General features: G+C 38.7%; 1 protein-coding gene across 11 annotated transcripts in view; it reads right to left on the reverse strand.

Annotated features, from left to right (window-relative positions):
- tenm4 (teneurin transmembrane protein 4) overlaps positions 1-14,645 on the reverse strand; it is a 332,448-nt gene that overhangs the window by 58,875 nt on the left and 258,928 nt on the right. For all 11 annotated transcript variants that reach the window (XM_049467313.1, XM_049467314.1, XM_049467315.1 and 8 more), the window contains one exon: positions 5,511-5,772. In XM_049467313.1, the coding sequence (XP_049323270.1) occupies positions 5,511-5,772 (262 nt within the window). The remainder of the gene's footprint in view (positions 1-5,510; positions 5,773-14,645) is intronic.

A 14,645-nucleotide genomic window follows, 5' to 3' on the forward strand; every position in this document is an offset into this window, starting at 1 on the left:
CAACCGAGCTGCAGGAATCCTCTGAAGAAGACACAAGCTTCGACGCGGAGTCTAACACGGAATGGTCACTGGAGTCCTCCATTTCTGAGAGTGCCTCTGACCCTTCCTCTGAAAGTGAAGAGGACATTGAGGATCCTGCCCATCTTAACAGTGAGTGGACAGCGAAAAATGGGCAAGTTTGGTCTCCATCTCATTCCAAGACACTGCGCTACATTCAGGCACCCAGTGGCATGATTGCAGGGCCCACAAGATATGCCATAACCAGAATCCATGATGTGGCATCTTCTTTTGACCTTTTCTTCACTCCTGACATGATCCAGCTGATTTTACAAATGACAAACCTGCATGGGAGGCGTTCGGTGTCAGGATGGAGTGATGTAGATGAAACAGAGATTAGAGCATACATGGGACTTCTCATTCTGGCAGGTGTGTACCGGTCCAAAGGAGAATCTACCCGCAGCCTGTGGGATGACCAGAATGGGAGACCAGTCTTCAGAGCCACCATGTCCCACAAACGATTTCAATTGATAAGTGCCAGCCTCCGATTCGATGATCGACTCACCCGTCCTTGCCGACACAAAGAGGACAAGCTTTCTGCTTTCCGTAATATGTGGGACAAATGGGTGCAGCGTCTCCCACTCCTTTTTAATCCAGGGGAGAACATCTGTGTCGATGAGCAGCTTGTACCTTTCAGAGGCCGCTGCAAATTCCGGCAGTATATGCCCAGCAAGCCAGCGAAGTATGGGCTGAAAATCTGGGTTACCACAGACGTCGCCACATCATATGCCTGGAGGTGCCAGGTGTATACTGGAAAACCCGCTGGTGGAGCTCCAGAAATGGGCCAGGGAAAGAGAGTCATCCTGGATATGACTGAGGGGCTCAAGGGTGTCACAGTTACTTGTGACAATTTTTTCACTTCCTACTCACTTGCCCAGGAGCTTCTGACGAAGAAGGTGGCTCTGGTAGGGACCATCAGAGCAAATAAGCCTGAGCTTCCCCCCAGATTGAAGCAGACAAAGGGGAGAGCTGTCTTCTCATCTCTTTTTGCATTCACAAACACCACCGCAGCAGTGAGCTACATCCCGAGGCGGGGAAGAAATGTCCTCCTTTTGAGCACGAAACACCGGGAGCCAGCTGTACATCAGGATGAGAAGCAGAAACCACAAATCATCATTGACTACAATCACTGCAAGGGTGGCGTGGACAACCTTGACAAGGTATGTGATTATATGCTTTTATTACTTTATGAACTGATTCCAGATTTTATTTATTCTCACTGATTTCATGTTTGTGTTTGAGATAAATATGTATTTATTATGATTGTTTATCATTCATTAGATATATTTATTGCATTTACATAAAGAATGAATTATATAAAATACTTGTGAATGATGAGGATAAGTATTTATTTATTTATATATATATTTTTTTTGTTCTTGGTTGTTCGTAGGTGGTCAGCACCTACAGCTGTAGGAGGCGGACCTCCCGGTGGCCTCTTGTCCTCTTCTTCAATTGCATCGATATCTCCGCCTTCAATGCTTTCGTGCTGTTCACTGCTGTGGTTCCCTCCTGGAACCAGCAAAGAACATACAGACGGAGGCTGTTCTTAGAGGAGCTGGGGAAATCCATGGTGTCCTCAGAAATTGTGCGGAGACGGCACCCTCCACGTACAGCAGCTGCTGCTGCCATGGTGGTGGATTTACAGGCCCCTGTTGCTGCTCATACAGAAACAACTGATACTGCCATTGGCACTACTGCCACCAGAAAGAGAGGTGTGTGCTGGTTGTGCACAGGCCTAAAGAAGAGGTCCTCTACCACCTGCATCAAGTGTAACAGGTGTATTTGTAGAGAGCACCAGGTCACATGCTGCAGGGCCTGCTGGTCTGCTTGAAAGGAAAGGAAAGGAAGCTAAACTTTTAGGAGCAAATTCAGAATTCTAATTCCATTGTACATTTGTGACAGCAATGCCAACAAAAGTGTTCTTTCTTTCTAAACTGATTGCACACACACACACACACACACACTCTAGGGGGTCCCCTGTTAGTCACATGGCTCCATAATATAACTGGCAAAATTACAAGAATTTAATTCATCAGCCTAAAATGGGAAAATTGTTGAATCTAATGGAATACAGTAAAAATGTCAAATATCACTACTTTTCTTCAAAATGAAATACTAACATTTCAGAATGCATGGTTTTATACTGTAATTGCAGTGAGATAAAAAAATGTGGTTTCAATGGAAGTCAATGGGGCATTTTTGGCCATGAAGGTGTCCAGAGGGAGTATTTGGCACTACATAAAAAGTAATAATTCAATCAAATAAATTTTGTTGCTAATCTTTGACATATCCAAGACTCTTATTTCCACCAATGCCCCATCCATCTACTATTTATTATATGGAAAAGAATTAAATTTTTGTGGGTTTTTTAATGAATAATTAATAATTAATGTAATTAAACCGTCATTTAAAGGGTTAAAATCCTGTAAATTATTGAATATTTGATCATTTTGATCAGGGCTGAAGTTGATTAAGTGATGTATGAAAAAAAAAGCAAAAAAAAATATTGACATATGAGGATTTTATTGCTGATTTTGTGCATGTACATTTTTGCCACGAAGGTGTCCAGAGGGTGCAAAATTTGAAATCTGGCACTACATAAAAAATAATAATGCAATCAAAACAATTTTGTTGCTAATCTTTGACATATCCAAGACTGTAATTACCACCAATTCCCCATCTGTCCACTGTTTGTTTTATGGAAAATAATAAATTTTTCGTGTTTTTTTGCAAAACAAAAAGCAATAATTCAAATAATTAAACTGTCATTTAAAGGGTTAAAATCCTGAAAATTATTTAATGTTTGGTAGTTTTGAGTAGGTCTGAAATTGATTAAGTGATTTATGAAAAAAAAGCAGAAAAAAGAATTAATGTATAATGATTTAAGAGCAGTTTTTTGGTGCGTGTACATTTTTGCCACGAAGGTGTCCAGAGGGTGCAAAATTTGAGGAGGGCATGAGGGTTAATCTTGTAAAGCAAAGTGGGAGACAAAATAATTAGAAAGGAACACACAGGCTCATGAAGAGTGTACACACAAACACACACACACACACATAAACACACACTGAGAAATGCAAGGACAGACACTCAAACATAGATTAATAACAAATAGTTATTCAAGTACAGAGCCGCAGATACATTGGTAAACATCTGGAGCAATCTTTATACACAAAACTGCAAACACACACACACACACTAGCTAGAACTGCCCGCACCACAGCCCTCTCCGCCCTTCAACTGAAAAATGTATGCTTATGTTGGAGAAGCAACGACCCCACAGCCCTTTCCTCACTACTGACTAAAAACTCAACAAGCGTCTGTATTTCTGTTAAGCAGAATTTTGCCCCGATGCTAAATTGGATCATGTATCACCAACCAATTACCCACCACTGATAAAAATGACAGTGTCGTCACTAGCAAGAGTCACACCCCCATCTAATCCTGATGTTCACCCTTTCCAATCTGGATACTGCATGTGTGAGTGTGTGAGAGAGAGAGAGAGAGAGAGAGGGATCTATCACCACCGTGGTCTAAATTGCAGGCACAGTCCGATGGAGGGACAAGACCCATTTCCAGTGAATCATTAGAGCAGTAGTTGGTCATTTAGAAGCTAAGGCCAACTGTTCATCCAGGGTCATCACAAGCCAATCAAACACACAGAAACACATTAACACTACTGTTAAAGTGTTTACAGCTGTAATGAATATGAACATGAATGAATATAAGCATCAGAATGACACTGCTCATCTTCTTACATCTTTCTACAATGAATCAGACAATAAACATCCGTAAAGTTTTACCAGCAGAAGTGTTCATTAATCTGCTCTAAAATAAGGCTCCTTTTTAAAGGGTTTATAAATGGTTATTAATATTTATTAGGTTATAAACCATTAATAAGCAGTTACAACACACAAATAGAAAGGGCAACAGTGGCCTGTGGTGTACCAAACAGTGAATCTTCATTCATCTATACTGTTAAACCTCAGATCTTACTAGATGTTTATCATACTTGGTCTTTTCCTTCAGTCAGCATTAACATTTCTGTTAATAATTTTATTTATTTAACTATTATATCATATAAAATGACTGAACTTTCTATTATTCTATTATTTTATTAGATATGTTAAAAAAAAGTTATTGTCACTTTTGTTTTTGTCTATTTAGGTGTTGTAAGTGCTTATTTATGTTTTTAATGTATTTACAAATAAATTTATAACTATTATTTAAACTCCTTTATAAACTATTTATAAACCCCCTTAAAGTGGTATCCTATGACAAACTGTAGATCATAATTCACCATATTTATAGGAGTGCATGTGTTGTATTTACACTATGTATATATGTAAAAAAAAAGTGTACTTTTGTTTTTCTTGTTATTAATTTATGGATGTATGCATGCTTATTTATGGGCTGAAAAGACATAAATATGACTATAACACACAAAAAAAAATAATTTAATTTAATACTTCCAGTAACATTGCTTCCAATTCCAACACACAAACACACACACACAAACCCAAAAAAACATTCTAACTGAAAAGCAAAACCATATTCACGCCACTCTGATGAGATTTGAGCTCCTTACTGCAAAAACAATTAGCAGGGATTTGCTTTATAAGAATTAAATGCTGAATTTGGGTCTGAAGTGAGTGTAATCCACCTTGAAAAGCAATCCGCACACCTACATTGCATTTGACTGAGCACCGTTTTTTTTTCAGCGTAGCAAAACTGAAGACTGAGAGCATGATTGCTTTTCTTCACACAAGCTTATGCAGTATTCACCACATTTCCATCAAGGGTCTGTGGAACTTTTTAAATGAATGAAATGTCATCACTAGCCAATCACAGAGCACTGCTAAACGTGTGGGGTACAAGGTTGTACACGACACGCTAACAGCTTCTTCCCCAGAGCTGTAGCACCCCTTAACCACAGTGGACACCTCTGAGTCTCCAACCCTCACACAGTACTGAACTGTACTGAGTGCATTTACTGACTGCTCACTTGCACTTTGCTTATTTGCACAGCTGCACAGATGTTTTCTGTAATTTAAACATCATCTGCCACTTTCTTTAAACAATATTTAACATAAACCTACCTTTAAGAATCCAATACAATAATACAATAATATTTATATGTTTACAGTTCTGATTTTTTCTGATTTTCTGTTCATTTATCTCTTAGCTTCTGTTGCTCTTTTGTGCTCTTTATTCCTTTAGTACTTTTAACTCTATTCTTATTATATTTATTATTTATTGTACCTTCTTTCAATATGTAATGTTTGTCAATAGTCGGTTTAACTGTTCTATGTCATACATGTGTTGCTCTCACCAAGCCAAATTCCTTGTATGTGTAACATACTTGGCAAAATAAAATGATTCTGATTTTTATTCTGATCTGACAATAGGGACAACTTTACTAAAAAGCAGTGATGTCATCCTGTATCTCTTACCTGGATCTCTGGGACGATGCCGCCCCTCTCGGGGCAGTTCCCGGCGAAGGCGGTCAGTGGGGCGGGCAGAACGAGTGGGCTGGGCCTGGTGAAGCTGCTGAGGTCACAGCTGGGGATGTCGTTGACCTCGTGCCGCATGACGATGGTGTCCATAACGAAGAAGCGCGACCACGGCAGCCACAGCGTGTGCTCCTGCGTGATGAAGGGAGCACGCTCAAAGCGCAGGGCAATGGCCACACCCCCGTTAGAGACCAGGTCAAAACTGCAAAAGAAAAAGATCTGTTCAGAGAAATGCTCTGAAATGCTTTGGTCTAACGTTAATTATCACCGACCAAAACACCCAAATGCCATCAGTAACCACCCAAATTATCCAAATTACCCAAATTAGGAGCATTCATCTAAATACCAGCAGAGCTGTTGTGCAGCAATAAAGAACAAACACAGAATTTCACATTACTGCTTTTCAGAAAGCTTCCAAAAGATTCAACAAGTTCAGAACATAAAAGTCCTTTACAACTTTTTTTTATTTAGTGTTGCACACTAATTAGTTAACCCTTCAAGGCCAACACACACGCAAAAAAAAAATCAAGAATGTTTGCGGTATAATCTTTCATTATTTTCACAAAGAAAATAATGAAATGTGTGATTTCTAAGCACGACTGCAGCATGAATTTTTAATCGATGTAACAAAAGCAAAAGATTTAGATTTTGGCATCCCACACTACCTTTTAGAACAAGTAAACACATCAATATGAATACACTTCATCCATTATTCACGTTCATTATTGAATAATGGATATCTGATTAAACAAAACAGCAAGGTCTCTTGCTGATCCAAACTGCATTTCATTCAGAAACTCAGTGTGCATCTTTCATATACAGTATACTCTTAAAATAAAGATGCTACAAAGAATTCTTTGGTTGATGATTCCATTAAGAATTATTTTTGTAAAGTGATATATTGCACAGCTCTGGGAAAAAAAAAGAGTTTCTTTGATTTTACCAAATTGAAAACCACTGGAATATAATCAAGAGATGATCAAAATGGATGATCACAACGAGCAAACCAAGCTGAACTGCTTGAATTTTGGCACCAGGAGTGCAGGCATAAAGTTATCCAAAAGCAGTGTGTAAGACTGGTGGAGGAGAACATGCCAAGATGCATGAAAAATGTGATTAAAAACCAGGGTTATTCCACCTAATAGTGATTTCTGAACTCTTAAAACTCTTTATGAATATGAACTTTTTTTCTTTGCATTTTTTTTTGGTCTGAAAGCTCTGCATCTTTTTTTTTGTTATTTCAGCAATTTCTCATTTTCTGGAAATAAATGCTCTAAATGACAATAATTTTATTTGGATTTGGAGAAATGTTGTCTGTAGTTTATAGAATAAAACAACAATGTTATTTTGCTCAAACACAGACCCATAAATAGCAAATCCAGAGCTGTACAGTATCACCAGTGGGATGATCACTTTGATAGGGTTAATTTGACTAATTTATTCTGTAAATTCTGTAGACTTACACTGTTACTTGTAATCTATTCATTACATAATGATAAGAGGTATGTTATTTATTTATTTTTATTTTTTTTACAAAAGTCTTAGTTTTTACTTTTGTTAAAAAGACTTGTTAAAGAGCTCTGTGACAACACACTCTATACAGACTGTTCATCAATTCTTTTCACACTGTAACCCTCAGTTTATCATCCTTTGTCGCTGCTCACAAGCACCAGTTTTTAATACTCCGTCATAAAGCCGGTATACATGGAGTAATTAAGCATATTTAAGATTCTGCCTTCACCTCATTAATTAAACAGAGTACACACCAAATGTTAGTCATTCCATCTCCGCCAATGGAATGACTCAACACGCTACTGCCCTGCAGAGCCTTGACTCGCCTTTATTTCTAATCAGCAGTGCTGCTGCTGCTGCTGCCATGCATTTTTAAAACTAAACATCATATACCGTATATACTCCAAGCCTTCCTCAGAAACCCTGCAGGATTGAATTGTGGTGGTAATTAATTATGAAATACTAAATGCTTCAGAAAAGAACTCGGCTTCAGCTAGTTAGGCAGGGTTTTTTTTTGTTTTATCTGCTGGCTGCACAATATGCTGCAAATACAATAGGCTTCTGGCTCTGTTTGATAGATTGAGCCTTTGAGCCTAAATTAATGAAATGATTTGAATGGATGGTGCTGAAAGCCGTCGTTCTCTCCGGGGGGGGGAAAGGGTTACCTCACTTCCAGCGCCAGAATCAGAGGTATAATGGTGACTTTGTGTTGCGCGTGCGGAGCCATAAAGCGTCTGCGTTTGTTTCTAAATCAGCTTTGCATTTTCGCCTTTGCGCTAAATTAGCACAAAGATGCTGAAAGCTGATTCTAAACTGAGGCTTTAATCCTGGGTGATCTGGAAACAGGTGTTCTGGAGCCGAGAAAACACTAAACCGCTAGCGTGGCCCTCAGGTACCTGGATTTGTGGAATGAGGATGTACTCTCTGTAGCCCCTGTGTTTATAAGCATGCGGTGCTGAGAGAATTAGACTGTCAATCAGCATACCGGTATTTAACAGCCTGGCTGAAGAACAGACCAGAAGATTAAAACATGACATGAGATTAAAAAAGTGTAGTCTATACACTCTAAAAAGTAATTCTGTGTTTTAGTCAGGAGAACTAATATTATCAAGTTGAGTGAATTTACCGGCTAGAACAACTCAACCTGAAAACTTAAAAATGTTTGTTGAGCCAATAAAAAAACGTGACTTGAACTTTCTACAGTGTTGGTTCATGCAGCTTTCCTATAGGCTCCTGGTTTCATATATTTGCATACTGGGTGTGGCCGCTCCCTTACTCACCATCTTTGTGTTGTCTGTTGCCCAAAGGTACCTTTTCCTTGGCGTGCAGTAATACAATATACGTGTTGATTGGCAGGCCTCAGTGTTTGTAGGCTGTAAGAGCGCATTAACTTTATTCTGTGTTCCTAGTGATCACAGTATGCTGACTTTGAGCTACTGAGTTCAGTATTTACTGAGTTTACTCTTATACTGCTCCAGTATTATACTGTCAGTATTGGCAGTAAAATAATAATTTACTAAATATGTTGAGAATACCTATGGTTAACTTAAAATGATAAATTATGTGAATATTACTAAAGTTTATTAACATGAAAGTATGTTAAAATACGACAATAACAAACAAATAAATAAATAAATAAAAAGCACTATATAAATACATTTTGATTGATGATTGATTGATAAAGTACAGCCTCCAAACCAAGGAGTTAGTTGTGAAATAGTTCACTTATCACATTTATGTTGCTATAAAGAGTGGGCCCTGAATTATATATATATATATATATATATATATATATATTAACACTACTATTTAGCACTCACACAATGCAAAATGTACCACCACCAAATTTTGCATGCAAACTTCAAATTGAGATGATATTGATTTTATTTTTTTGAGAATCGATACAGTATTGCAAAACACAGTATTGCAATACTTCAATACTTAACAAAACATTTCTTACACCCCTGGGTCAATATGAAATAAGTGTGTATTCATGGTGGGTGAATACATTGCATTACACTGGGACAATTTTTTTTTTTCAACAGGCAGCTTTTCTCCATGTCTATTCTGACTGCAGGTTTAGCCAGTATTGCTCTATCACACACATGAATCTGTGTTGGAGAGCATAACCTGTATGTAACAGCAGCACAGCGTGAGAAATGAATGCTCACGCTCGCCTGAAAACAAGCACACGCTAATGCAGTGACACATCCGGCACACCTGCAACTGCCTTCCTTAACAAGCCATTAGCAGTAGGTGATGTTCGGGCCCTGGGGAGAGTATTGGGACGGTGTGTCCGCCGCGCAGGCCGCAGGAGTTACACACTGAATCTGCAGCCGGCCCTCACGCTGCCTGGACATTAATTCAACTGCGTATCCCTGCAGACCCACTCTAATGCACAGTGCTCATTGGCCAAGTCTGTAAACAAAGGTCTGCTCTGCCCTTGCCGTAGTGCCCTTGCTAAAACGGGACCATGTGTTAGTGTGTGAGTAAGTGGGGGGGAGACACAACTAGGGCTGCACGATATATTGTCACTGCTGAACTGTGCTTTGGATACTGATAATGCAGAAAGATTCAATTAGTCAAGAAGAGTTTAGAAGAGTGCTAATTTATTTTCATGTGAAAAAAACACACAGATTACCAATAGTGCCTGTAGTAGTAGAAGTACTGACAGTACTATTCCAGGTAAGAATTGAAGGGGGTTGAAGAATTGAAGCCCCCCACACACTTTAAAAAAAGTGATTTTGTGTTTTAGCCAGAAGAACAAATATTATCTAATTAAGTGAGCTCACTGGCTAGTACCTAAAAACTTAGAAATGCTTTTTTTTGAGCCAATGACAAATGGGATTTTAACCAACTTTTAGTATACTATATGTGTTAATGCTCTTTCCACAGTGTTGCTTCATACAGCTTTCCCATAAGGCTCCTGGCAGCATATATTTGCATATTGGCTGTGGCCTCACCCTTACTTACCATCTTTGTGTTGTCTGTTGCCCAAAGCTACCTTATTCTAGATGTGAATTAGTGAGATGTATATTTGTTGTTTGCCAGGATGCAGTGTTGTAGGCTGTAAGAGCAAGTCATCTGTATTCTGTGTTCCTAGTGCTCGCAGTATGTTGGTTACACGGGGACTGCAGTGTTAAGCTGTCAGTATTAGCAGTTCAGTAAAATATGTTGAGAATACCAACATATATTTTTTTAACAAACTAAATTCTGTAAGCTGTGTTTTTCCTTAAAACAAAAGGCAGTTGATTGTTGTTGGAACAAACAAAAATTTAAAATTGTATATATTTACAACTTATATGAGTCAAGGCAAAACAATGACTTGACTGAGTCAAGTTTATTAAGAGCCAACAAATATTTTTTTTCAGTGCAGCATTGAGCTGTGAAGCACGGAACTGTGTCCTCTGAGATGATGCTACATCCAATACTCTATAATGATCATCTATCATTCTGTTCTGACTTCTGTTCTTGTTGCTGAATGTAATCAAACAAAAACAATAAACTTTTTTAACACCTACAATGCAATTCAGTCAAGTTTTCTTTGCTTTGAATCAATTAACTTATATATACATACAATATATACAATTTTAAGTTCATCTAACTTAACTGAATCAAAGCTTTGACTCAGTTAAGTTGTAAATACATGACATTTTAAGTTTATTCAACCTAACTGAGTTTTGTTCACATAACAATACTTTAATTATCTCACCTCTTTTTTTAAGTATTGAAAAACCTACATATATATATAAATATATATATACATACATACATACACAGCATATGTTTGTAGAACTATCAATACTGCCAGTACAACACCGCAGCAGCACGAGTATGAACTCTGTAGCTCCAAGCCAACACACCATGACAACTAAGAACACAGATCAACATTAACCTGCTTTTATAGTCTACAACACTGACGCCCACCAAACAACACACTCATACATGTCTAGGATAAGGTAGCTTGGGGCAACAGACAACACAAAGATGGTAAGTAAGGGAGAGGCCACACCCAATATGCAAATATGTGGTTCCAGGAGCCTTATGGGACAGCTGTATGAACCAACATTGTAGAAAGAGCATTGACATGTGTAGTAACTAAAAGTTGATTGAAATCACATTTTTTTTCTCCATTGGCTCCACAAACATTTTTAAGTTTTCAGGTTGAAGTTCTCTGAACTTATTGAGTTTTATTGGTCCGTAAATTAACTCAACTTAATGATATTAGTTCGTCTGACTAAAACTCAAAATGGAATTTATTCTTCATCTTAAACTACAAGTTGAGTTGAGGGGAAGTCTTTGGTGGTGTAGAGTTTATTTCAGAGCTTATTCCAGGGTCTTGAGAAGCGTGACTGAACTCTCTGTCCCCCACTGTCCCCCAATAGCTTACCATCAGTGTGCAGTCTTGCCCACCAGGGCTCCTTCCAAGGGGTATTTTATGATATTTTATATAATGGCTGCTTGTCTAGCCAGTATTGTGTTGGTTGTAAGAGCCAGTTGCCATTTTCTGCACTGTAAATTGTAAGAAAGTGCTGGTAATGTACTGAAAGCTGCAGTGTTTGAAAATATTAGGTTAATAAGACAATTTTTTTTTACATTGTTTTTAATACTGTGAAGGACTTCAGGCTAAAATGAGTTCCAGCTGAGAGCTGTATTTTACTCTAGATGAGATAAATGAAAAAATCTCCTACAACAGTTCAGATTTAACTCCTGAACAGAGTTAAAAGTCCAAAAATGAGTTGATATTAACTCTCAGGGAGTTTATTAAAAAAAAAAACAGATTTTGCTGTGCAGATTTTTGAACTCCAGAAATTCGCTGTGTAAAAAAATAATCTGTAAGCATGATGTATTTCTTTAATTATTAAAATATGTGATAACATACCTGCAACATATTTTATCCACACTGTGCCTTTGTGCTTTAGTGGAAATGTGTGCTCTTTCATGCTGCCCAAAGCTTTTACCGATCAACAGTAGGTGGGTGCTTTTAAACACACACGCACTCTCTCTCTCAAATCGCACATCACCTACAGGCTGAGGCCGATCGATGAGGCCCGTTATCAATCAGGACAAGCACCTCAGGCCCAGGTGACACACGCTGTACTCCTGTGCAGCAGCACTACGCCGCTCTCGGCTCCGGCTTTCACAGGGACGGCAGAGCTATCCCACAGGGCTGAGCTGGATCTGTGGATTAGGCCGGTACATAAGCGGCTGGACCAGCCACAGTGCCTACAGGCTGCTTATTGACGCAGCGGGGTGACTCATTACTTTCATGTCCCCAACAGCGAATTGGGGATATACACATGACTCACGCATTTCACAAATCAAAGGCCTTCTGAAGCCCTGCGGGACACGCCTGCAGCTCACCCTCACAAGTCTGCAGTTATTACTATCGTTTTGCAATAACCATTTCCATGTAATAACATAATTACATAAGTAATTATACAGTCGGTTATATAATGAACTTCATTTGTTTGGAAACATATCCCAGACCCCACAGTGGAACTCGCCTTTGAACCCTCAGTCTACAGTTATTACTGTCACTTAACTGCACAACCCATTTGCATTACACACAACAATCAATCATAACAACACTGAAAAATATATATTAACTGGGAACTAAGTTAAAGCTAGGTGATAACTTCTTTCAAGCATTGTGGGCTTAAACAATATATTTGATTTAATGTATATATATGTATTCCCAAAATATTTAGCACATTTTTAAAAAACTGCCAATATTGATAGCAACATAAGAGTGAACTTTATAGCTTCAAGCCAACATACAGCGAGCAAAAAGAACACAGAATAAAGGTTACTTGTTTTTACAGCCTTCAACACTGAGACCCAGCAACTAATCCAATCAACATTTAATTAACCTTTGCCCAGGATAAGGTAGCTTTGGGCAACAGACAACACAAAGATGGTAAGTAAGGGAGAGGCCACGCCCAATATGCAAATATATGGTGCCAGGAGCCTTATGGGAAAGTTGTATGAACCAACACTGTAGAAAGAGCATTGACACATATAGTAACTAAAAGTTGGTTCAAGTCACAATTTTTTTTTTTTTTTTTTACACTCAACTTGATAATATTAGTTTTTCTGACTAAAACATAAAATCACTTTTTAAAATGAATTGCACCACTTTCTTATGACTACAGACACCATCCATTTTATCAGGACTGTGTTGTGCAGTTGAATAATTACAGACTGTAAGCTGAAACATATGATTCCCTGCAGATTTTATTGTACTACTTTTACCCTGTTCTTTAATGGTCAGAACCGAATAGGGCCACTGGTCACATGGTGTTGGTGTGTGTTGTGCTGGAATAAATGGTGGATCAGACACAGCAGTGCTGCTGGAGTGTCACTGCTGGACTGAAAATAGTTCACCATGAATAGGTGGAAACATATGTAAATATATGTAATGTGTATACAGCTCTGGACAAAATAGGAGACCATTTAAAAATTATGAGTTTCCTTGATTTTACCAAATTGAAAATTCTGGAATATAATTAAGAGGAAGATGAATGATCACAATCCATCAAACCAAACTGAACTGCTTGATTTGTTGCACCAGGAGTGGCATAAAGTTATCCAAAATCAGTGTGTAAGACTGGTGGAGGAGAACATACCAAGATGCATGAAAACTGTGATTGTAAACATGTGTTATTCCACCAAATATTGATTTCTGAACTCTTAAAACTCTTTACGAATATGAACTTGTTTTCTCATCTCATCTCATCTCATTGTCAACCGCTTTATCCGTGAAGGGTCGCGGGGGGGGGGGGGGGGGGGGATGCTGGAGCCTATCCCAGCAGGCATCGGGCAGAAGGCAGGATACACCCTGGACAGGCCGCCAATCCATCGCAGGGCAGACAGACACAGATAGACACACAGACACATTCACTCACGCACTCACACACTCACACCTAAGGGGCAATTTCAATCAAGTCCCAATTAGCCTGAACGTGCCGTCTTTGGACTGTGGGAGGAAACCGGAGAACCCGGAGGAAACCCACGCAGACACGGGGAGAACGTGCAAACTCCACACAGAAAGACCCGGGTCGCCCCAGACGGGAATCGAACCCAGGCCGTCTTGCTGTGAGGCGGAAGTGCTACCCACTGCGCCACCGTGCCGCCCTATGAACTTGTTTTATTTACATTATTTGAGATCTGTAAGCTCTGCATCTGTTTTTGTTATTTCAGCCATTTCTCATTTTCTGCAAATAAATGCTCTAAATGACAATATTTTTATTTGTAATTTGGGAGAAATGTTGTCTGTAGTTTATAGAATAAAACAACAATGTTCATTTTACTCAAACATGTACCTATAAATAGCAAAATCAGAGAAACTGATTCAGAAACTGAAGTTGTCTCTTAGTTTTTTCTAGAACTGTATGTATATATATTCACATGATAATCATTATAGACTAATTGCTGTTTATTCATAGGCAATGGTCAGCGTGACTTTCAGCTAATGGTCAGGAGGCAGAGGAAGCTCTTCCAGAGTAGCGGGGGAGGAAGGGGGACGAGGGGAAAGCGGAGGTGCCAGGACAATAAAGAACA

Source organism: Astyanax mexicanus, chromosome 18 (genome assembly GCF_023375975.1).
Source record: "Astyanax mexicanus isolate ESR-SI-001 chromosome 18, AstMex3_surface, whole genome shotgun sequence".
NCBI lineage: Eukaryota > Metazoa > Chordata > Actinopteri > Characiformes > Acestrorhamphidae > Astyanax > Astyanax mexicanus.